Source organism: Mus caroli, unplaced genomic scaffold (assembly GCF_978045245.1).
Source record: "Mus caroli unplaced genomic scaffold, Mus_caroli_1 scaffold_2, whole genome shotgun sequence".
Lineage (NCBI taxonomy): Eukaryota > Metazoa > Chordata > Mammalia > Rodentia > Muridae > Mus > Mus caroli.
Genome location: NW_028227257.1, coordinates 51,955,281 through 51,979,357, shown reverse-complemented (window position 1 = coordinate 51,979,357; position 24,077 = coordinate 51,955,281). Strand labels below are relative to the sequence as shown.

Genomic DNA, 24,077 nt, shown 5'->3' with positions numbered 1-24,077 from the left:
CTACAGATTCAAGGCAATCCCCATCAAAATTCCAACTCAATTCTTTATGGAGTTAGAGGTGGCAATTTGCAAATTCATCTGGGATAACAAAAAACCTAGGATAGCAAAAACTATTCTCAACAATAAAAGAACCTCTAGTGGAATCACCATGCCTGACCTCAAGCTATACTACAGAGCAATTGTGATAAAAAAAACAAAACAAAACTGCATGATACAGGTACAATGACATACAGGTAGATCAATGGAATAGAATTGAAGACCCAGAAATGAACCCACACACCTATGGCCACTTGATATTTGACAAGGGAGCTAAAACCATCCAGTCGAAAAAAGACAGCATTTTCAACAAATGGTGCTGGCACAACTGGCGGTTATCATGTAGAAGAATGCGAATTGATCCATTCTTTCTTTATTTTTTTTTCTTTTTCTAAAAATCTTTCTTTTTTATTTTTTATTAGATATTTTCTTTATATACATTTCAAATGCTATCCCGAAAGTTCCCTATACCCTTCCCCCTGCCCTGCTCCCCGAATTGATCCATTCTTATCTCCTTGTACAAAGCTCAAGTCTAAGTGGATCAAGGAACTCCACATAAAACCAGAGACACTGAAACTTATAGAGGAGAAATACCTCCCCTGGGCATATACCCAGAAGATGTTCCAACTTGTTATAAGGACGCATGCTCCACTATGTTCATAGCAGCCTTATTTGTAATAGCCAGAAGCTGGAAAGAACCCAGATGTCCCTCAACATAAGAATGGATACTGAAAAGGTGGTACATTTACACAATGGAGTATACTTAACTGTAAAAAAAAAAAAAAAAAAAAAAAAACAAAAAACAGTGAATTTATGAAATTCTTAGGCAAATGGATGGAATCCAGTCACAAAAGAATACACATGATATGCACTCACTGATAAGTGGATATTAGCCCAGAAGCTTGGAATACCCAAGATACAATTTGCAAAACACATAAAACTCAAGAAGAAGGAAGACCAAAGTGTGGATACTTCATCCCTTCTTAAAATGGGGAACAAAATACCCATGGAAAGAGTTACAGAGACAAAGTTTGGAGCAGAGCCTGAAGGAACGACCATCTAGAGACTGCCCCACTTGGGGATCTATCCCATAAACAATCACCAAACCCAGACACTAGGCAGATGCCAACAAGAGCCTGCTGACAGGAGCCTGATATAGCTGTCTCCTGCGAGGCTCTACCAGAGCCTGGCAAATACAGAAGTGGATGCTCACAGTCATCCATTGGACAGAGCACAAGGTCCCCAATGAAGGAGCCAGAGAAAGTATTCAGGGAGCTGAGGAGGTCTAAAGCCGCATAGGAGGAACATCAATATGAAGTAACCAGTACCCACAGAGCTCCTTGGAACTATACCACCAATCAAAAACAAAACACAACAAAAAACAAAAACAAAAAACAAAAACAAAAAACCATGGTGGGACTCATGGCTCTAGCTTCATATGTAGCAGAGGATGGTCTAGTTGGTCATCGGAGGAGAGGCCCTAGGTCCTGTGAAAGCTCTATGCCCCAGATCAGGGGAATACCAGGACCAGGAATGGGAGTGGGTGGGTTGGGGAGCAGGGGGAGGGGGGAGGGGATAGGGGATTTTTCAGAGGGGAAATTAGGAAAGGGGATAACATTTGAAACGTAAATAAAGAAAATATCTAAAAAAAAAAAAAAAAAAGAAAGAGCAATCGACAATATTCAACTGCCCTTTGTGATAAAACTTGCAGCAAACTGGAAAGGGGGTATGTCTTACACATAATAAAAAGAATCTACAAATATCACACCAAACACGATTAATGGTGAATGATGGGAGAATTTCGAGGTCAAGGAGAACGGAAAGAACTTTCTCTGTCACTGTGACACAGAACATCACTGTATCAAGGGAAACCATAGGCAATGCAATAAGGCAAGAAAAATGAAGGCATGGAGCCTTAAAGGAGTAGACAACACCTTTGTAGATTACAGGTTTGTAAACACTGAAAAAATTACAGAAAGTCTACAATAATTTGCTGAGTTCAGCAAGATCTCAGGACATACAAAAACTAATTTCTCTTCTACATACTAATAATGAGCAAGCTAGAAACTCAAATTTAAAATGTAGCATTTATAGTTTTTCAAAGGAAAATGTAATATCTTGGTATAAATCTAGCAGAACATGTATAAGGTTTATATGGTCAAAATCACAAGTTTTCCTAAAAGAAGACCTAAATAAATATAAATGATAAAATGTAGAAGAGTTTTAAAAGAAAATTAATGACTGGAAATGTAGCTTAGTTGGTAGAGTTCTCACCTGGTATGCCCGAAGCTCTAGATCTAATCCTAGCATGGGCACAGTGTGAACACTTGGAGTCTCACGGGCACAGGCACAGTGTGAACACCTGTGCTCAGGAGAGACATGGAGACAGGAGGGTCAGAAGTTCAAAGTCATCCTTAGCTTAAGTAGTAAGTTAGAGGACAACCTAAGCTACAAGAGACTTGTCTCAACACAAAATAAAAATGGGAAAACTCACAAGTCCTCTAACACTGGAAAAAGTCATAGACTTGACATCAAAAGCATAATTCATACAAGAAAAAAATGGGTAAAATGAAACTATGTTCTCTGATTGATTTCTAGGAGTGGGGAGTTATTTCTGTTCCCCAGTTTCCTAAAATTTCCCTATTTCAATTAGCAGCATCTAAATAGGACCCAGTGGAGAGAGCATTCGCCTCACAATTGGGCAATTCTCACATTCTAAAGGAGCTGTGCTTTGGCCAATGCAGCCAGCCAGCACCACCTCCCCAGACATTACCTAGGGATGGCCTCTGGAGACCACTCAGCTTGGAAACTGTGGCACACAGCAGGGCATGCCGCAGGTGTCTTTCTGGGGTAGGTTGACTGATGCAAGCTGGCTGGCTGACCCCTCTCCAGCGTCTGGTATCACCCACAGAGTTTTCAGCTCACTTACTTAAAGATGACACTCCCAGTTCTACAGATGTCAGGTGGCTGTTGCACAGCTAATATGTGCTTCAGAGTGTCCTGCAGCACTTTCCCATTTCCCTTTGAGCAAGATGGTAGGTTTCCTGACCCTTCCGATATTTTCTAGGGCAGAGGTTTTAGGCTCTTGATGAAATTCAATTACACCCTCCACCAAATCCAATTATGATCTGAATCCATGAAATCCCATTAGAACTTGCTTTTGCCTCATTAGATATACACGGAGACAGATCCCTGCCTAATCCACCCTGGCACATTTCCTAAATAATGGCATCCAGAGACTTTGCATATATTGTTTATTACCCTGAAGTGCAAATATGCAAAACATGCAAATGAGCCCCAGGGAACTTGCTTAAAGCCCCAGCTGGGGTGGGGAGGGGGTTGGGGGTGGCATTCTGGTGCTACCTGGCTGGAGTGACTTGTGTTTCTAGAGACTCTGTATAGGAGCTGCTGATTAGAAGGCTGTCTGTTCATAGGTGAGAAGCCTGGCAATGCCTGCTGCGAGTCCTCTGATCCACAAGAACACAGATTTCTCCAAGCAAGAGAGAAGTGGCTTGCTGTAGCTCAGGGCTGCTTTCCTCTAGATTATTCCTCTGGAGCCTAGACTTCAGATTCATTCAGCACAGGGTTGAGGACAGGCTTTTGCCCCACTGGCTAGGGACAGCAGTTTTCCTTCCCTGGCTGAAGTGGTCTATGCTATAAATAACAGGGTTTCACTTTCTTTTATAGCTGAACCCCACTGTATACATAAAACTCATTTTCTTTGTCCACTTGTCTATTGATGGACACAGAGGTTGATTCCATGGTTAGCTATTATGAATGGTGCTGCAGTAAACACAGGCATACAGTGTTTCTTTGGTATGCTGGCTTCATTACTGGATAAATACCCAGACAGGGGATAGTTAGATCATATGGTCATTCTATTTTTGGCTTTTTGAAGAGCCTTGTGGTCTGTAGAGCCTGTGTGTAGATGGCTTTTTTTTCTTTACCATCCACCAGGATTTTTCCTGTTTTGTTTTACTATCAGCTACTCTGAATGGTGCGAAATCAACTATAGTTTATTTGTCTTTCCCTATGGCTAACGATTTTGAGTGTTTCATGTATTTGTTGACTGCTACTATTTCTTCTAAGAAGTGTCGGTTTTAAAGTTGAGTTGCTTGGCTCATCCTGTGAGTTTCTTATACCGTTCTAGATGCTAACCCTTTGTCCACTGGTAAATGTCCTCTCTCATTCTGCCGGCCATCTGTTATGTTGGTGCTTGTTCCTTTTGCATTCTAGAGTGCTCCCCTTATAGTTTATTCTGTACCTTCACAGCTTCTGAGGCTTACATTTAAATCTTTGATCCAGTTTGTGTTGATTTTTGTATGGGAGCGAGCCAGGGGCTACCCTATCCCCATTTGTAGATGATGTTCCTTGTACAGAAAGGCCCAAGGACACCATCAAAGGTGTAACAGGACTGACAAACTCAGTAAAGCTCATGATATAAAACCAACACGCAAAGCTCTAGCATTTTATGGGTCTAATGTACAAATGATAATATTTCTGAAAAAGAAGTCATGAAAGCAGGCTTATTAAAATAGCCAAAAACATAAAAATAAAGTACACAGGAATAACAATTGAACCAAAGAAAGACCTTTTACCAAAGAAATCGCTAATGCCAATGAATGAAAATGAAGAAAGAAAGAATGGTCCTGCTGGTGTGCTGGAATAATTAGTACTGTTAAATGTCCATAGAGCTCAAAGAATTTACAGGTTCATAGAAATCTCCACCAATGTAGTCCAAAGAACTCTAAAGACAAAACAAAACCAAACCCCAAAACAAACAAAAACCAAACAAAACCACACTGAAATTCATGTGCAAGAAATCTTGAGGTATCTATCACTATACCTAATTTCATAAGTAACACAACAGTGTGGTATATGCAGAAAGAAAGCCAGGGTAAAATAAATCCAGACATCTGCCACTGACAGAGACACCACAAGGTCACAGAAAACACAGCAGCCTCTTAAGTAAACGAGGAAAGTAGGTAGCTGGGCACACAGAAGAACTTATAAAACAATGGCTTCCTGAGCCAGCCCAAGAGGACTCTATAAAGAAATTCCCAGACAGCAGTAATGCAGCAAGCTCAGGACACATCTAGTCCAAGAGAGCACAGGAAAGCTGTGGGATCAAAAGGATGGCTTCAAACAGGAAGTGGTTTCTGTTTAACAAAGAGCATTGGAGCATGAGTAAGAAACAGGAAGAACTTAGTAATGTCATAGGGAAAAATGTATGCTTCTTCTTGAACAGAGGGAGAGAGAGAGTGAGAGAGAGAGAGAATTTCATCGAGACACCAGGACAAACAGGCTACAATGAAGCACACTGAAGAGCACACAAAAATCTATTTGACTTTAGCACCTACATACTTCTACTGGTTTGACAAAAACTATTGAAGAATTGTCATTTCTGCAAAGCATTGAGTAGAAGCCTTTTACATTTTACAAAATACTTTTAGTTTATTTTATGTCATTTTGAATTTTTAAGACTCAAGTATACTTGAACTATAGTCCCTCTCTGGACATGACTATCATGGTCAGGAACTCATAGCAGCTATGCTTGCCTACACAAAGCCTGCACAAAGCCTATTCGAGATAGAGCCAGCTAAAACTTCAGCATAGATGGGACAAATGGTCTCTAGCCCCACCACTAAAGGGGGAGCTATTTCTGGCTATGGGTAGTGTGGAATCGTTCCTTTTAGAGGGTGTGGCTTCAGGTGGGTTTCTCATTCTCCAGTGGATGGCCCCACTTTTATGCACATATGGGCAGTACAAACTGGACTTAGCAGGTTATCAAAAACAAAAACAAAATCAAAGCACACACACAAAACCAAACCCAGAAAAGAAAGACATGAATTTGGCAAGGCACATGTTGGGGAAACATGGAGGATTAGAGATAGAAATGAAGGGGTGGATAGATTTCAGAAATAAAATATTCTTAAAAATCAAGAAAAAATTTAAAGATAGTTTTCCCTTGAAGCATAAAAAGTAATAAGGAGTGCCATATATATGTGTGTGTGTGTGTGTGTGTGTGTGTGTGTATATATATATATATATTCCATCATTTATCTATTAATAATCTATCACCTATCTCTTACCTATCATCTCTCATCTATTTACCTATCTCCTATCTATCATCTGTCTTTTATCTATATATCCACTATCTCTGTGTCTATCTACCTATCTATCTATCTAATCTATCCATCTTTTAGCCTTACTCTTCTCCCATAGCAGAAAGAATTTGAAAATTTCCCCAGGTAAGTAAGACACAATGAACTGGAATACAATCCTTGAGGCCATCCTGAAGTTGACAGCAAGGGCTGTACCTTGGTCTGAAGTTTTTGAGTCTCCCCTCTGTTCTAGAGAGAACACTGTAATGAACCAGAAAGCAATCTCACAGACCCCGACTTTGTTTGAGTTCAACGGCTAGTAGGTGATGTTGAGGGACCCAACATCAGGGCAAGCATGTGCCCAAAATCAGAAATGCAGGTGGAATCAGCTCAATCACATAGTGCATCTGAAGGGATGAGATCTGGTTGGTAACAGGATCTCGGCTAAGTGGCCACTGCTGTGAGTCATACCTCCTGTTTTCCTGGGAGATCAGCTGCCTGCCTGCTGGAAAGCCAAGGGTCTGCCTGACCTACAGAGCTGGGGGTAGGGTGGGAAGATAGTTCAAGAGCCTTCCCTAAAACCTACAAATAGAAGGCATCCTAGCATTACACGTAGCATAATAACAATAGAAACTTGGGAGTAGATAAGAGGTATGGAATAAGAGATATGTAAAATGAGGCCACACAGCTGGTTAATGGAGGTGGTGAGGGCCATGATGGAATAGGGCAGCCAAAACTGTGCCTGGGATCAAGGTACACACTTCAGAACAATGATGGAGCCCAAGCTAGGGTAGTGGCACGGACACATAGAAGGATTATCTCCAAGATTAATTTGGGGTTAGGGTTGATCCCAAGCAATTCCAAATGTGATCATCCTCTCTGGAAAGTGGAGAGACTTTGGAGCAATTTTTAAAAAGCTGACCAAGGTAGTTTGAATAAGCGTTGTTTCTCTCTTTCCAAGTCCATTGACCCATGCACAAAGCTGGCACCCAGTTTTCAAAACCAGATGTTTCATCATCTAAATATTTAAAGCTCCCTTCAAGGGCTCACATGTGTGCACTCTTGGAGGAAGGAAGCCTTCCAAATCCAAGCCACTCTTTTATCTTTGCTTCTCTGTTCTCCAGAGAAATCCCTTCATTTTCTGCACAGACTGTAACAGTTTCACAGTGAGGTTGACTTTAGCATTGTTGTCCAAGTGATGCTGGTGGGTCTTTGACAAGAATGTGTTAATTGTGTATTTTAATTTTGATGATAATATAAACAGAATAGTCCAAGTAGGGTATGTCAACTGTTAGAATAACAACCCTACAACTAGGAACTCACATGAGCGTCCATCCAGCCTTTGTCTTTGTATAGTGGTTCCCTCCCATCTACAAGACCTCCCCTGATCCATGGGGTGAACATCTTGAGACACTTAGTCAGTGCCTGAAGTCATGAGGTAGTACACGGGGAACCAAACCTTGGCTATGCTGCTTGTTCCTGGACACACACATCTGTGATGAGATTTCATTTATACATTAGGTTCAGCTAAAAATAATAATAGCACAATAGTAGTGATATACTGTAAGAGCTATTATCAAAACTTAAGACTGTCCTCTGGAATCTTTGACTTAATCTTTTCTGCAGACTTAACCATGGGTAACTGAGACTTCAGACAGTGCCCTGTGAATAAGGGAGGACTGGAGAATTTGTACCAAGCCCCAACCTTTGTCACTAGAAACCAGTGAGGGGAGAAAACATGTAGGCTCAGTGTTAGTGAAAAAATAAAAGTGTTTGTGCTTAGCAAAAGCCAAGGGGGGTGGGGTGCATGGTGTGCTGCTATAGAAAGGGTGAGGTGAGGGGCCTCTTCCCCAGTCAGCAGAGCCAAGAGCAAATTGTGTGGGGTTCTGCCACATCTAGGAGGGCCAAGTTCCTGCCACAATGTGTTCTATGCCTTGCTATTAGAGCCGCTGATGTGAGATTCACTGGTGCTTGTAATGTGGCTTGTATTTAATTTTATCGTTTATAGTTGGACAGATCTATAAACATAAGGTGTTTATATCTAGTTTTATATTTGAGCACGTTTAAGTAACATAATTTGAAACAAGCTAAGTCAACATTGCAAGGGACTTTTTTCCCCCCTTCAGGAAGGTTTCCACATTACTCAAGTTGAAGAAAACTTGAAAGGATTCGTTTTTTAGCAACCTCCCTGGCGTTTATTTATTTAGTCACAGATATTAAGTCTTGTTTGCTTTTCATTTTCAGTAATAAAAATTGTACACATGTAATGTTGGAGCTGTGGTCATGGCCAGGCCCTGAGTCTGAGGAGGGGACTGACACATGGCCATGGACACGAACACAGGAACCTGATGAAGGCGAGGGACAGACCCACAGGAGACATTTGAGATGTGGTGGGGGTGAGGATAGGGAAACAGTGGTTTGGGAGGGGCTCTCATTTGCTTTGGAGAATTTGGTCTTAACTAGTTGTTGGTGGGGCTATGGGTCAGTACATGGTTCTTGGAAATGTGGCTAAACTGTCAGCACACCTGTCATTCTCCATGGTGACCTCAGGCCAGCTCTATAGCCCATCTGCTCTCAAGACCTACCCTTCTTCCCGGAAGTTGGCTTCACTGAACTGACCCTGTAGTTGTTCCTGGGTCTCAAAGCAGCCACCTCAAATCTGGAGAAGGACAGAGCCTTAGGAAGCACCCTGCCCCCAACCCTCCATGAATCCTCCAGCTGGACTTCTCTATGGTCTTTTTGGCCAGTCATAGTGCACACATCTGAACTTGGAGATTTGGCTGCGCAGACCTCTCAATAGGAAAGGGTTTGGACCCAAACTGAAGATCCGTGGGGTGTGAAGGCATTGCATCAGCTGTTTGCAGAGCAGACCTGCTCCTGAACTGGCCTCCATGGCACAGGGTGAACTGGCTGGACACACAAAGTGGGTTCTTTTGGGCAATAACAGAACTGGCAGAACTCGGGGCAGGAAGGACCATACTCCCACCAGTTTCTGAGTCATCAGAAGATAATTAAGCAGTAATCTCTACCTTCAGGGCCAGGTGGGTCCTTTAACAACTGCAGCAGTCCCAGGGTGCTCAGAGCATGGTAAGGATTTAGATAATCTGAGGTCCTTTTTCCTCTTCCCAGGACCTAAAGCTGCTACTTAGCTCTCACTGGTAGTTGTCCTGGGGAATATGGGTTCAAGTGTTCCAGAATTTTCAGTTTTTCAAATGGCAAGCACAGTATTTTTAATGTGGAATGGCTGACATGGTGGTATCAAACCAAGCTTATCTACCAGGAGGGATGTGAGCCATCCACATAGTAGGCACAGGCCCTTGGCTCCCAAACAATTCTCCAGGATGTTTCTGCTCTGAACAATAGCTCTGGGTACTAATGGAAAAGGTTGGTGGTTCCTTGGGGAGGGCAAAGGACCAGGATTGAGCTTCACAAGTTACTGTCCTTAGGTCCATGATATTCCCAAGAGATGGCCTCTACCATCTGCAAGTTCCCTGGATTGCGTGTAACTATAAGAAGCTGCAGAATTGGGGTGGGGTGGGGAGTACTGGAGGAATGATGCTCACTTAGGATAGACAGCTGGGCTCTGTTTTATTCACACTGTGAAATCTCTGGCTTGGCCTTTGCCTAGAGAGTGGGGGGCATCACCTGCAATATACCTAGGATTGTATGTGTGTGTATTATGTTCTGTGTTGCCATAGACACCTAGGTCACAGCATGAATGCAATTATAATGTACTGTGGCCATCCTGTACATATAAGCCCCATGTTTGTCCCCCTACACCCAAGATGGCTTTGGTTTTTATACAGTGAGCTGGGTTGGTCACCAGTCATTAGTTAATGCAGTTCTCTGGCAAGGAACAGTCCAAGCACATACCATGAAGGGGAGTTGTGTGTGGCCCTGCTGTAATAGTTAAAATAGGACCTGCATGTTGTGGTGGGGCTCAGACTGTACTGCCATGCATGTGAGGAACCGAAGAGGGAGAGGGAGAAGGAAGGAAAGGGCCTGCCTGCCTGCCTACCTGTCTGTCTGTCCCCTACTGCCATACAGCACTTCCCAACAGACCTGCCCACATGGAGGCATCAAATCATAACTGCCATGGAGCACTTACAGAGTCTGCATCAGAAGCCCCAGTAGGGAACAGCCAAGGGCTTTCCCAGCAGCCTCTCTGTCTTCTGAGGCATTCTTCCTTCCACAGTCCTGGAAGTCCTATTTCCTGCCCTGTCCTGATGGTACTAAGTGTGAGTGGGTACTGCCTCTCTATGCCTATAGTGTTGTGATGTCACCTGTCACTTCCATGCCTGCCATGGAGCTATGTCTCTGCCATCTGCCCAGTAGTCACCTGCTCTGTATGAACCCTGGACCCTACCACTATGCCTGTCCCATAGTAGGCATTTTGGGGTATAGAATTATTAAAACATGAGTTTTGGGTTTTAAGTCCTAACCCTTGTACTTCCTGGCTCTGAGACCCTAGCAACCCTGCTTCAGTTGTTTTAACTAGACAATCAATACCTGTTAAATGAGTTTTCTGTCTAAAGAGTTTAGAACAGAGCCTGGGGAAGGTGCTCAGAGCAAAAAGCTGTTGCCATTGTAAGTGTAGCATAAAGAATCAAGGGAGGGAGAGGGAGGGAGGCAGGCAGGCTGTTTTTCTGATCTGATCAACTCTTCCCTCCCCTTTGAAGTACCCACTACTCCTTACAGTGAAAGGTTCTACTCCTTCCCCTTGAGCTTCTGGGCCTGTCATGTCCTTGCTGGTGTGTCATGACCTTGCCGGTGTAATCACCAGTCCAGTGTGCACACACTGGCCTCTTAAGTTCACACAGAAGCTCCCAAGAGACACACGTGTGCCTCATTCATCTCTATAGCCAGTACTAAACATAAGCAGTATGTACCATGCACATAGCATGTGCTTCATAAATATGGTGGACTGGAGGGAGGGCGCCTTTAAGATGCAACTTGTTTAATTGGGATGAGACAGAGATAATACGGTAAATTGGGCTTAGATTTAGCTAAAAATAACAAAACCCACATCACTCTCATTCATTTGAAATGTGACCTAAACACCCACCTCCCTCTGCTTAAAAAGTCAAGTACATGTGTAAGGGCCAGGAGTTACTCAGACTGTCACGCTGGTTGGTTTACATGTTAACTTCAAATAACTTGAATGGGTCTCTGCTCAGCTCCCTCCTTCCACCCCTTTCTTCCTACTCTCACCACGTTTCCCTGGGCTCTCTCCACCTTCTCTCTTCTCACCAGGAACCTTTGCCTGGGTGGGTTATCCGGAATCTAAGAGAAGTGAACTGTCACGGAGTCTGATGGAGAGTAACACCTACTTGCCCTGTGTTGACCTTCACGCACCGACGTGACCCCGGAGCTGACCTTTAGGAGCACAGTATAGCTGCTCCAGCAGAGGAAAATGTGGGGTGTTCAGTTCCGTGTGCATTTGGAGTAAGAACAAATGACATTTTAGCATTCGTACCCTGCAATATTTGGTGTCTGTGTTAACTAGGTATCCTGCATTGTCCATGGCAAGCCCAACTGAAACTCCCAGGGCCGGGGCCAGCTTTAGCGGGTGACACCGAGGCAGTAGCACCGGGCCACTCGCAGAAGAGCAGAAGAACCCCACTTGGTTTTCTGTTTTCTCCTCACTCCTTTTAACTTTGTGCTTGCAGCATGATGTGGGCCCCTGAAGCCACAAGCACTTCCGCCTTGCAGACCCCTCTGCGGCCCCACCACCCGCCTGCCGCACGCCTGCCGCCAGCCTGTCCCTCCCTTCTCCCTATGGGGTTATCTACAAGTTTCTCCTTAGACTCATATTTTCTATTCTAATTGGCTCAAATGTTTCTGTCTTGGCAGCAAACCTTCCCAGTAAGACTTTTTACTCCAAGTTCGCTGTACCTGGCAAGAATCAGTGAAATCTTTAGCATGTGGAAATGCAAAGTTGATTCACAGATGCCTTGAAAAACGATTTGACCTAAAAACACAAACACACACACAAAAAAAAACAAAAACAAAAACAAAACCCAAAGCCTTATATTGGTGTTACACATTCTATGTTCCAGGATGCGCGAGATATTTATTATATGTGTGTGTTTCTGTACAGTTCCTCACACTCAAAGTCTTCAATGTTGGCTACAGATTAGCTTAATTCCTCTTGCAAATGGATCCTGGTTTTTGTTGTTGTTTTGGAGTTTTTTGTTTTTGTTTTAAGAAAAAAAAATGATATCTTTGCTGACTATGCAGTCACTCCCAAGTTCTAAGAAAGGACTCTTGGGTAAGCAAGAAAATAGGGTACTCACATGTAGAACCAGAGACCTGTATAAATTGCCACAGACACAGTCCTTAGACAGAAATTGTATCACAGCCTCCCTTAAGGAGATTTGGTATAAGGATAACACCAGACTTGGATAAAGAACTAAGTAACTGCTTGAATTTTTTTTTAATGTATGAAAGAATATATTTTAAATAATGAAATCTCTACTATAAAGAAAATTCTGCTGAATAAATGTTGCAGAATTTCCTGGATTTGAGATGCACTTGTGCTATACCTGAGGTCCATTCAGGGGTGGAGGTGTTGGTGAGAGAATCTCTCTGTCCTACCACCCTTTTGTAACTTCTTGTGAATCAGGGATGGTTCTAAAGTGGGAAATCACACTAATAGTATAAGGTGAGGAAAATATAAAACATGGTATATTATCATCAGGAACATATCTCACAGGTGGAAAAGCTCACCTTAGCTGCATGCTTAGCTAAGGTATCTGCCCCATCTTGGCCACCTGTTATTTTGTCTGATACAGTATTGGATCTAGAGACTGTAGCCCCCAAATCTTACTGGCTGAGAACTTCTATCACTAATCCAAGGATCAGTCTTGACTGCCTACTACATTGGACTTGAGAAGCATCTGGAAGATTATCAAACACACCTGGGTGTGGCTGTAAGCAGTAACCAAGAGTGACAACCCTTGAATGTACCGTCTCCAGGCCAGGAGCCTGGACAGACTGACAGAAAGAAAGGAGAAAGCCAGCTCATGACATATCCCTGCCAGACCCTTGAATGTACCATCCTCTAGTCCAGTTGGAGTAACAGAAAGAAGGAGAGAGAGAGAGAGAGAGAGAGAGAGAGAGAGAGAGAGAGAGAGAGAGAGAGAGAGAGAGAGAGAAAGGGAAGGGAAAGGGAAGGGAAGGGAAAGGGGAAAGGGAACGGAAGAGGGAAGGGAAGGGGAGGGGGAAGAGGGGAGGGGAGGGGAAAGGGAAGGGAAGGGAAGGGAAGGGAAGGGAAGGGAAGGGAAGGGAAGGGAAGGGAAGGGAAGGGAAGGGAAGGGAAGGGAAGAAGGGAAGGGAAGGGAAGGGAAGGGAAGGGAAGGGAAGGGAAGGGAAGGGAAGGGAAGGGAAGGGAAGGGAAAAGAAGGGAAGGGAAGAGGGAAGGGAAAGGGAGGGGAGGGGAGCGGAGGGGAGGGGAGGGGAGGGAAAAGGGAAGGGGAGGGGAGGGAAAAGGGAAGGGGAAGGGAAGGGAAAGGAAGGAAAGGGGGAAAAGGGAAAGGGAAGGGGAAAAGGGAAGGGGAAAGGGAGGGAAGGGGATGGGGAAAGTGAAGGGAAGGGGAAAGGGAAGAGAAGGGAAAGGGAAGAAAGGAAAGGAAAAGAAAGGAAAGGAGAAAGTCAGCTAGTGACATACCCCCTGCCTCTGCTTTCTGGCCATCATGTTGCCTGTGGCTCTATCCTACACTGCCTTCCACGCTATGAAACTGTGAGTCCAAACAAATCCTCACATGATGTTGTTTGGCTGTCTGTTTGCCACTGGGATAAGAAAGTCTTCTAACACCTGGACTCTTTTGCCAAGGAGGCATGAGCAGCCCAAAATAACCCGTTTGGAAAGCATGCGCATTTGTCATGACCTAGAAAAGGATCGAAGATCCCAAGTGGGCTACCTGTTTCTGTGGCACTATCCAGGGGGGCAGTTTCTCTCGTCTCTCTTAAATTTAGCAGGGAGAAGTTGATTATTATATCATTCTAATTTTATTCTAATTAGGGTGACTTAATATCCTCAATTTAAGTTGCTTAAATCAGGAAGGCTTAAGCTGCGACAGTTAGAGGATGTCACCGAGACACTGGAGAGGGGAGTGAAGACAGGAACAGAACTTGCCTGTTCCCTCAACAGGACAATGACTTGTCTACTCCCCAGTCTGTTGTTCCTTGTCTGCCTGGTGAAGGACAAAGACATCTGCCCTTCTGTTAGCTATGTTCCCTGCAATGGAGAGACCACAGAGCAGCCAGCATGGACTCTGTGCTGAGGTGGCCATAAACCCAGGGAGTGGTGCAGTGGGTGGGAATCAGAAACAGCACTTGACTAATGGGTGCAATGATACTGGTTTTGAAGCTAGAGGGAGACTAGTTGGAACAATCATAAATTAAATACATTTACAAAACTGTAAATGTTTGTCTTGATGATACATTGGGGAAGCTGAACTTGCCTGTGGGGCCATTTTAATTTTAATTTTAATTTTAATTTTAATTTTACCTCTGGTTGGAGTTAGTTGCTTCCCTTACTGTTGGCAGTGTTTGATTTTCACACTTACTTTATATAGTTATAATCACTATGAAAATATCCGTGTCACTTGATCCCATCATACAGTGATTAGCAAACCCATTGGGGTGAACACACTTGTGCTCTGCACTGTGTTTCTCCCTCTATGACCCTAAGATAAAATCTTGGCCCATGTGGTCCATCTAAAGACATAACTTTATTTTTTTAATATCTGTTTGTTTTTATTTTATGTATATGGGTTTTTGCTTGCATGTATGTCTATACATCATGTATATACCAATACCTAAGGAGACCAAAAGAGGGTGTCAAATGCCCTGGAACTGGAGTTACAAAAGGTTGTCAATCTGCCGTGTGGGTGCTGCGAACCTGCCAGTGTCCTTCGGAAGAGCAGCCAGTGCTCTTAACCACTGAGCCATCTCTCCAGTCCCTAAAGATATAAATTTAAAATTTCAAGACAACACTTCAAGGAACCAAGATAAAATGTCACATCCTTGCACAGCTCCAGGGACTTGGCCTGATGAGGAGATGTGGGTGAATAAAGAAATAATAGACACAGACATCCTGGGTCCAGGTGGACTGGGCTGTCTGCTAGAGAAACTGCACCGCAGAAACTCAGTGTGCTTATTGTATAGAGTTGAACAGGGAGGCAGGGTTATTGCATACAAATAGTCAAGGAGTCTGTGTTGATTGTACATAACTGGATCGAGGAGGCAGATTTGTCTAATCTCAATAGAAGTGGTCTCTGAAGGAGTGTTGCGGGAAGTATTAAAAAAGAGGACACCAAGTTCCCGAGCTACACCCAGCTACTCTCTGCCCATGGTCTCACTGCCTCTATGCTAGCCCCATGCAAGGACCTATCTCAGTCTTCCCAGCTCCACTTCATCTGCCTCAGAGCTGACCATACCTTCTCAGCCATCTACCCGCTGTGGTTGGGGGTCACAATTCCTCTTAACCCAGTAAATCAAAACTCTAGAAGCTTATAATTAATCAGTCCGATTTACATGTCAATAAATTCTCAATTCACAAGATGCCCAAACAATAATTTCAGAGACAATTGGTAATGATACAAGCTACCCACCTCGATTAGACAAGTTATCCCAATTATTCTATCCCTATATGATAATCTATCCCTATATTATAAATACCCGTGGCTATTTAAAGCCACTCGGAATCTAAATGGTTCTGTTCATCCTCCATCTTCCTCCTTCTCCTCCTTCCTTTCTTCCCCTGTCCTCCCCCATCCCTGCCTCTGAAACTCTTAGCTCCGCCTCCTTTTTCCCTGTCCAATCACAGGCTTCCTGTTGTATTAATATTTAAATTAATTGGACAGGGAAAATTCTGCTACAAAGGAGAGCAGTCCTCAGACACTATCAACACTTGCACTCACACCCCAAAGGAAGGTTTTTATATTTTGCTGAGCCCCACCCTGGCAGGGAAGGCTTTACCATTTTCCCATGGACCTGAGGCTGTGGGGTCCTCAGCACAGTTGTTCCTGGGTCAACAGCACAGGGCTTCCTCAGTTCCCTGCAAGAAAATTTAGAGGTCAGAGGACAACTTGTAACAACTGGTCTTTTCCTTCCACCCTGCAGGGAACTGGAATCAGTTCAATAGCCTTTACCAACTGAGCCATCTTGATGGCCCTGAAGTCTGTTTATAATAAGCAAAATAAAAATCTCAGTAAGACATAGCAATGGCTGCATCTCTATACAGAATTTCTATGGCAGCCTCAAATGCAGACTACAGCCCAGGCTTAAGCACCAGTTACAGCTGGAAACATCCCAGAGTGTCATCAATTAAGAAAGGAGAGAATGGCTGAGTCACTGGTGCTGACCTAAATCACCTCTGCCTTCAGTCCCTCACCAGGCAGCTTGACCTTTCCAGAGTCTGGCACCAGAGAACCCAACAGCTTTGATGTTAATGAATCAGAATCTGGGTTTTTAACAGCTTACCAGTGTTTGAACATGGCCTTTTGTAGAATGTTTGCAGGTAGCTTAGTCCTCTGCTGACTGAGGTTGTCATATGCACTTCACACCTGCTATTTTACATTCCAGTTCTCACAAAGTTCCCCCAGACCCCGCCCCACCAATGCTCTGAGATCTGTCAGCATCGCTCTCAGGAGTAGTATGGCTTTCTCTAAGAACCCTGTGTTTATTTGCAGGAGGACTTAGTCTCCGAGATCAGAAAAGGAAAGTGCTATCTGTCTGAATATGTTGGTATAAAAATTAAGGGCTAGGGACACAATTCAATGTGCAAAATGCCTGCTAAGTAAGCATGAAGGACCTATGTTTATATCCCCAGCACCCATATAAAAGCTAGGTGTGGCTGTATGCATCTTTAACGCCAGCAGTGGGGGAGTGGAGACAGGCAGATCCCTGGGGCTCACTGGCCAGTCAGCCTAGCTAAAATGACAGACTCCTGGTTCAATGAGAAACCTGTCACAGAAAAAAAAAAGTGTAGAGAGAAATTGACTTCTGCCCTCTACGCTCCTATATATGAGTGAGTGTATCTATACAACATGTACACACACACAAAACACCACTGAACTATCCTAAATATCCTACTGAGTGGAAATATTTAATTAGTTATGATTTGTCTAAACAATATTATACAGGCATTAAGCAGATAAGTAGATTTATATGTCCCAATGAAAGTCAAAGTATCACTTGATACGTTGTGAATGACAGCATAGGTCACATGCATTTAACCCATGTAGAAGTATTTCAGAGATGCAGGGCCTGGGAGCAGTCTTGTAATCAAGGTACTCAGCAGGCTGAGCCCAGAGGATTGTGGATCTGAGACCAGCCTGCGAAACTTAGTAAGCTTTTCTTTAATTAAAGTAAAGGAAGTATCATATATTGGGTTTAGGACTGCAGAGATGGCTCTTTTGGTAAAGTTTTTGTCATATGGACATGAGGACCTGAAATTTGATTCCCAGACTCATGAAAAAAAAAGCAAAGCTGTATACATACACACACACACATGCGAGAGAGAGAGAGAGAGAGAGAGAGAGAGAGAGAGAGAGAGAGAGAGATCATGTATGCTACTGTGAAGTAATGAAGAAAATGTTCTAAAACTAATAGCTGAAAAAAAGATGACTCAGCCCATTGGGCTAGTGCCCTGATAAGCATTTGTTAGTGCGTGACCCTGTCAGCAGGGCTTAGGCAACATGGTTCATGGTTCAGCTGGGTTTGCTTGTGCTCACTCTTGCTACAAGGGCTTGGTCAGTGCAGGTTGGGCCAAGTTACATCACTCATACATCTAGTGCTGGCTGTGCACTCTCTGCCAAGCCTCTTTTGTAGGTGATCCACAGATATCTTTGAGCAGATCTGCAACAATATTCAGTGTTTTGAAACAAAATTATAATTTTAAAGTTATGGGAGGGGTAGATATTGATAGATTGCTTTGTTTGAGTATTTCAATAGTATTCCCCCAAAGGCTTAACCTGTGGTCCCTGTTCTGCCTCTTTGCTGGCTGTGTCTGAATGCCAGCAATACACCGGCTCAGTGGTGCAGGGCAATGTCTAGAACGGGAGTCTGTAGTTCACATTTCCCTTTGAGGCATCAGCACCGCTGTACACCAGACTGGAAGGGAAAAGCTGGGTCTGGGACTAGCAGGATTATGATCACCGTGGGAACAAGTGCTGAGTACTGGAGGGGCAGAAGAAGAGAGAAGGCCTTGCTCAGAAATTGTGGCTCTTTCAGGAGAAGGCCTTTCCTGTGGCAAGCTCTAATGAAGCAGCCGTCTGAGATGATCTTAACTTGTTCATATTTCTTTATTGGGAGTGGATGTGAATGCATATGCTTTACTGGGGTAAACCAGGGATTATATAATTTGGGGGGTATGAATATCCAGGAAGGGATAGGTCATTGGCTGAAGGCTAAGGCTATTGAGATGCCTCATTAGCATGAAGCGGGGCTCCAGGTGCTATGATATGTGACTGACTGCTCATGGTCACCTTAGTTGAGTGTCATGGTCACAGGCTCCAGAGCAGGTGGTGCATGTACCAAGATGGTTGGTCTCAAGGCTGATGTGAGAGGCTGACAGAAGCCAGGGGAGAAAGGAGTTCTTCAGAGTTGGGATTCAGCAATGTGGAGGGATCAAAGTGGCCTGGTAAATGCCACAATTCCACCACAGAACGTGGAGGCTCCCAGAAGGATGGGGTCTTAGGCTTCTTTCTTGCCACAGAATTTGTTAATGGCAATTGAACTTAATCTGTTGTGGCTTTTGAGGACACTGGCAGGTCTGGCACTTGTGAGATGTGACTAATGCATGATTAACTCTGTGCAGGTTGTGGCCCAGGAACTGCTGGCCCAGTACAGCAAGCAGCATAAGAAAAACCCGCTCTTGGGTGTGATCCAAAACTGGACCGCAACTGCCGGGGACAAGCTGAGAACCAGGTACATACCGCCTGTCTTAGTCAGGGTTTCTATTCCTGCACAAACATCATGACTAAGAAGCAAGTTGGGAAGGAAAGTGTTTCTTCGGCTTACATTTCCATACTGCTGTTCATCACCAAAGGAAGTCAGTACTGGAACTCAAGCAGGTCAGGAAGCAGGAGCTGATGTAGAAGCCATGGAGGGATGTTCCTTACTGGCTTGCTCAGCCTGCTCTCTTATAGAACCTAAGACTACCAGCCCAGAGATGGTCCCACCCACAAGGGGCCTTTCCCCCTTGATCAGTAATTGAGAAAATGCCTTACAGTTGGATCTCATGGAGGCATTTCCTCAACTGAAGCTCCTTTCTCTGTGATAACTCCAGCTGTGTCAAGTTGACACAAAACTAGCCAGTACACCACCCAAGACAGCATCCTCTCTCCTTAAGGGGTTTACTCTGAGCCTGGTTCTAGAGCCTTGACACAGGTTAACTTGTACTTGTTTGACAAATTTAGTATCTATGTGTACAAAAGCAGTAGGGACTACGTAAAATTAGTGCTGTGTCTGCCATCCAACTTAAGATCTCAAATATTTTTGACTCCGGCCCTTTCAAGTTTCTTTTTTATTATTTACTCTGTGAGTTTAAATCTGAAAACCATATAAAGTAGGTTCTTTCTTACTTCCATTTTACAGGTAGAGAAATTGGGGGACAAAAATCAAGTATTTTTCTTAAAGTTACATAGTATACGAGTGGCAGGGGTGAGATCTGACCACAGCCTGTCCAGTTTGAGGAATCTATGCCTAGATTGTTTTTTAAACTTATTTTTAGTATATTGTCTTTAACCTCTATTGGAAAGACTCGGTATCTGGAGTATTATGTATTTTTCTGTTGTCACCTGTTTGTTTTTTGTTTTGTTTTACCTAAGATAGATACGTAGGCAGGAAGCTTCATTACATTCATAAATGCCACAATTTGATTGTATTATTTAAATCTCCAGCTTTGATTGATATTTGAGTTGTAGTCAATATTTTGTGTAAATTGGTAAAACACTTCGTTCATGTTTTCTGAGGAACACGGGGAGGGGATTCCAACGTGAAGCAAATGTACATTCTCCAGTGCCACAGACATCCACAGAGTGAGCCCGCCATCTCTGCAACCGAAGTCACTCCACGCAGTAGCCTGACCTATGCTGGACTCACAGTGTTCTCTGGTGTTAGACAGAAAATGCAAGGACATTGATCTCAAGCCTTTGAGCGGATCTCATGGCTGATTATTGACTTGTAATCTGTTGTTTGAAAAACACTCCCCTAGGGTCCGTTACATAGGTGTGGAGCTGCTCTTTTATGCAGTGTGCCCATGTTTAACATCAGTAGATAGCTCCGGAAAGGTTTCATGCTACAATTGCTACCAGTAGCATGATGATTTCGGCTTCTTTGGACCACACTGTCATCTACAATGTTCACACTTGAGAACCATGCAGTCAAATTTAAAAATTCATTCTCAAAAAAAAAAAAAAAAAAAAAAAAAAACCCTTCCCCCAAAAAACAAAAACACCTCATCATGTTTTAAGTAAGCTTGTGACTTTATATCAGGCTCCCAAGTATCTTAACTCTAGCTCAGGAGAATCTGACACCCTCTTATGGTCTCCTTGGACCCTGTACACATACACATGTATACACAAATATGCACACATGTGCATGCATTCAGAGACTCACATGCATGCACACATCTGTGCAGCACAGTCACATACACATGTGCACATGTACATACATACCATCACACACTAATAAGTATAGTAAAATTTAAGAAAAAATGATTTTTCTGAAAGATACAATTTCCTAAAATTTTCAATTTGTTATTTTAGTGCACATTTGTTATTGCTACATTATAAATTTTATCAAGTGATTTTTTTCTTTATTCTTTTAATCTGATAGGCCTTTGTTAAATTTCTTACATTTATTGTGTGTGTGTGTGTGTGTGTGTGTGTGTATCTGTGTGAGCATGTACATGTGTGCCACAGCACATGTGTAAGGTCAGAGGAAAACTTGCAGGAGTTGGTTCTTGACTTCTGTCCTATGAATTCTGGGGCTAGAACCTGGATCATTAGTTTTTACCCATGGAACCATCTAGCTTGTTGTTCTTATGTGTATACTTCTCTGCTTTAGACTTACAGCATGGTTTTATTGTTGAACTGTTTGGGGAGAACTTTTTATTTGGTGGGAGAAGTCAATATGTGATTTGAAAATGATCTGAGCTTGGGAGAATATTCAAAACCTGGATTTAACCCAATGGCTTTAGGATGGCTAAAGCTTTTCCTCCATCAGTCCCCTCCAGCTACCTCCCTTGTCCTCTGTTCACCTCTTGTGGCGTCCCGGTGCTTTATTGCTGTGGTTCAGTCTCCCCAGAGCTTCATCTGGCCTACTGTGTTTCAGACAACCACTGTTCCCTCTGTCTCTCCTCAAATGAACCTCGCTGTGGTGGTTAATTTTCTTTGTCAACTCGACACAATATAGAATCACCTCAGAAGGACTCTCAACCACAGGCTGTCCAGATTAGGTACACCTGTGGCCATGCCTGTGAGAGATTGTCTTATTAGGCTGACTCATGTGGAAAGATCCACCCCAAATGTGCACAGCACCATTTCATGGTCTGGGTCCCAGACCGAATGAACAGCGAGCAGCTGAGTACTGGTGAGCGAGCATTGGGTGATTGCCCTCTGCTGTTAGCTTCCATGTCATGTGACAAGCTGCCTGACACTGATTCCTGAAGCTGTGACTTTCTGGAAGGGATGGGCTATAACCTGGGGTTGTAAACCTTTCTCCCTTAAGTTGCTTTTGTCCAGGTGTTTTATGACAGCAACAGGAAATGAAATCAAGACACCACTTTTCTGTTTTACTATGCCCATAAATGTTATTTTTTTTAATTCTACTTTGGGAGAGCTCATAGTATTTTTAAAATAATCACTTTTACTTAGAAATTGATTATTGTTCTCTATAACCCAAATATATTGAATTAATTTAAAAAAAACTATTAGAAAATGCAATCTTATAATCTCGACTAAAAACATGGAGAAGGGAACTAGAGATATGGCTCAGGAGTTAAGACTATTTGCTTCTCTTGCAAAGGACCTGGATTCAATTCCCAGCACCCACATGGTGGGTATTACCTACCTATAACTCCATTTTTAAAATTTATTCCAGTTTTTTATTTATTATTTACACACACACACACACACACACACACATACACACACACACATATATATATAATTTATTTGTTATTACTATATACAGTGTCTCTTTTTGGCCATTGAGGGTACCAGGCACACACATGGTGAACATACATACGTGTAGGCAAAACATCATACATAGAAAATAAATCTAAAACCACACAGAATATACAATAAACTATGTATTAAACTTCTCATAACCATTGGGATAAAGAAAAATGCACAGATTTGCAGCCAGTCTCTTTTCATCCTTGCTCCTTAATGTCCTGTTTATCCAAACTGTGCTTTATTTTAGAGTTTGAGTTGCTTTACTGAAGTCTCTCTTACTTTTTGTGCCTCACTTTGTCCTCACACACTTTAGGAAACCAGCAGTGACTTTCTTTTAGCATTGGAACACCACTGCTGGGGATTTGAGAGAGCCCCCGGCTGACTGGTTCACTGTTTTTCTAACAGAGCTGAGAGGAGAGTGCAGTCCCCAACAGTATCCCTTTCATCCTCCCATGTTCACAGCCTGCTGCAAATCATTCCCTCTTTGTTTCCTTTTCAGAGAGCAGAGCTAGATGTATTTTTGTCACTGGAACATGGCAAGCTCTCAACATATGCAAATTTATATCCCCTGCAAAATTTCCAGGATAGATTTGAGATGTGCCGAGGCAGTATTCCAACTGTAAATATTTGGAAAGCACTAGCCCACTTATTTTTTTTGTCTAAGTTTTTCACCTCTGTGGTGGTTTGAATGAGAATGGCCCCATAGGCTTATATGTGTGAATGCTTGATGCAACTGTTTGGGAAGGATTAGGAGGCGTGGCTTTGTCGAAGGAATTGTCACTGGGGGTGGGCTTTGGGGTTTCAAAAGCCCATGCCATTCCTAATTAGCTTTCTCTGTCTGGTAGTTGTGTCTCAAGATGTAAGCTCTCAGCACCATGCCTGCCTGCCTGCTGCCATGCTCCCCACCATGATGGTCCTGGAACTCTAAACCCCTGAAACTATAAACCTCAAATAAACTTTCTCTCCCATAAGTTGTCTTGGTCATGGTGTCTCTTCATAGCAATAGAAAAGAAACTGAAACATCCTCTAGAATAGTTCATCTCTCTCCCATAGCCAGGATTTACTCATTCTGTATGTTGGTAGTTAGTCACTTAAATCCCACACTTTGTTTTTTTCTGTAAAGGAGAGCTATTGCCACCAACACATGTCCAGAACTCCCTATGTGCCAGACATGGTTCTGCACATCAGTATGACGACTTAGCAGTAGCTGAACTTTGTTTCCATGGGACTCATACTCTATTTGAATAGGATGAATTAAGTCTTAATGACAATGTCCAAGGGAAGTACCCAGGAGTGTTGGGGGAGAGCACACAGTAAGAAGGGCTGAGAACTCCCCAATTCTCTGAAGTTTCTCTAAGCAGGCAGCTAGTATGGGGTTACCTAAGGCTCTTGTTCCTTTGGACTGTAGAGGAACCAGGCCTGGTTCAGAAAGGCTTCATGAGACTAGGCTGGGAGGTACAGCTGTAGGTTGTCAGGGAGGAGGGCAGACTCACAGAAAAGAGGAGGGTCTGAGCAGAGGTTATACCCGGACTGTCCCAGGAAGCTCTGCCTCTCACCATCCTGCAGGTGAGCCTGCCAACGTTACCCTCACGCATATATCAGTCTAGAGGCATCTGGATACCAGGGAGAGAAGATTCTGCCTCCCAGTGTGGGGTTATCCATATCTAACTGTGAAAATGCTCAGATATACAACCAAGTGGGAAGGATTCGAGGGTGAACACTCATGTATTCACCTTTCACAGAAAAT

The 24,077-nt window shown here is 43.3% G+C and overlaps 1 protein-coding gene across 1 annotated transcript in view; it reads left to right on the top strand.

Annotated features, from left to right (window-relative positions):
- The window catches only part of Acoxl (acyl-CoA oxidase like), a 291,722-nt gene that overhangs the window by 179,919 nt on the left and 87,726 nt on the right, over positions 1–24,077 (top strand). The window contains 1 exon segment of the mRNA XM_021179280.3: positions 18,967–19,076. Within this exon segment, the coding sequence (XP_021034939.1) occupies positions 18,967–19,076 (110 nt within the window).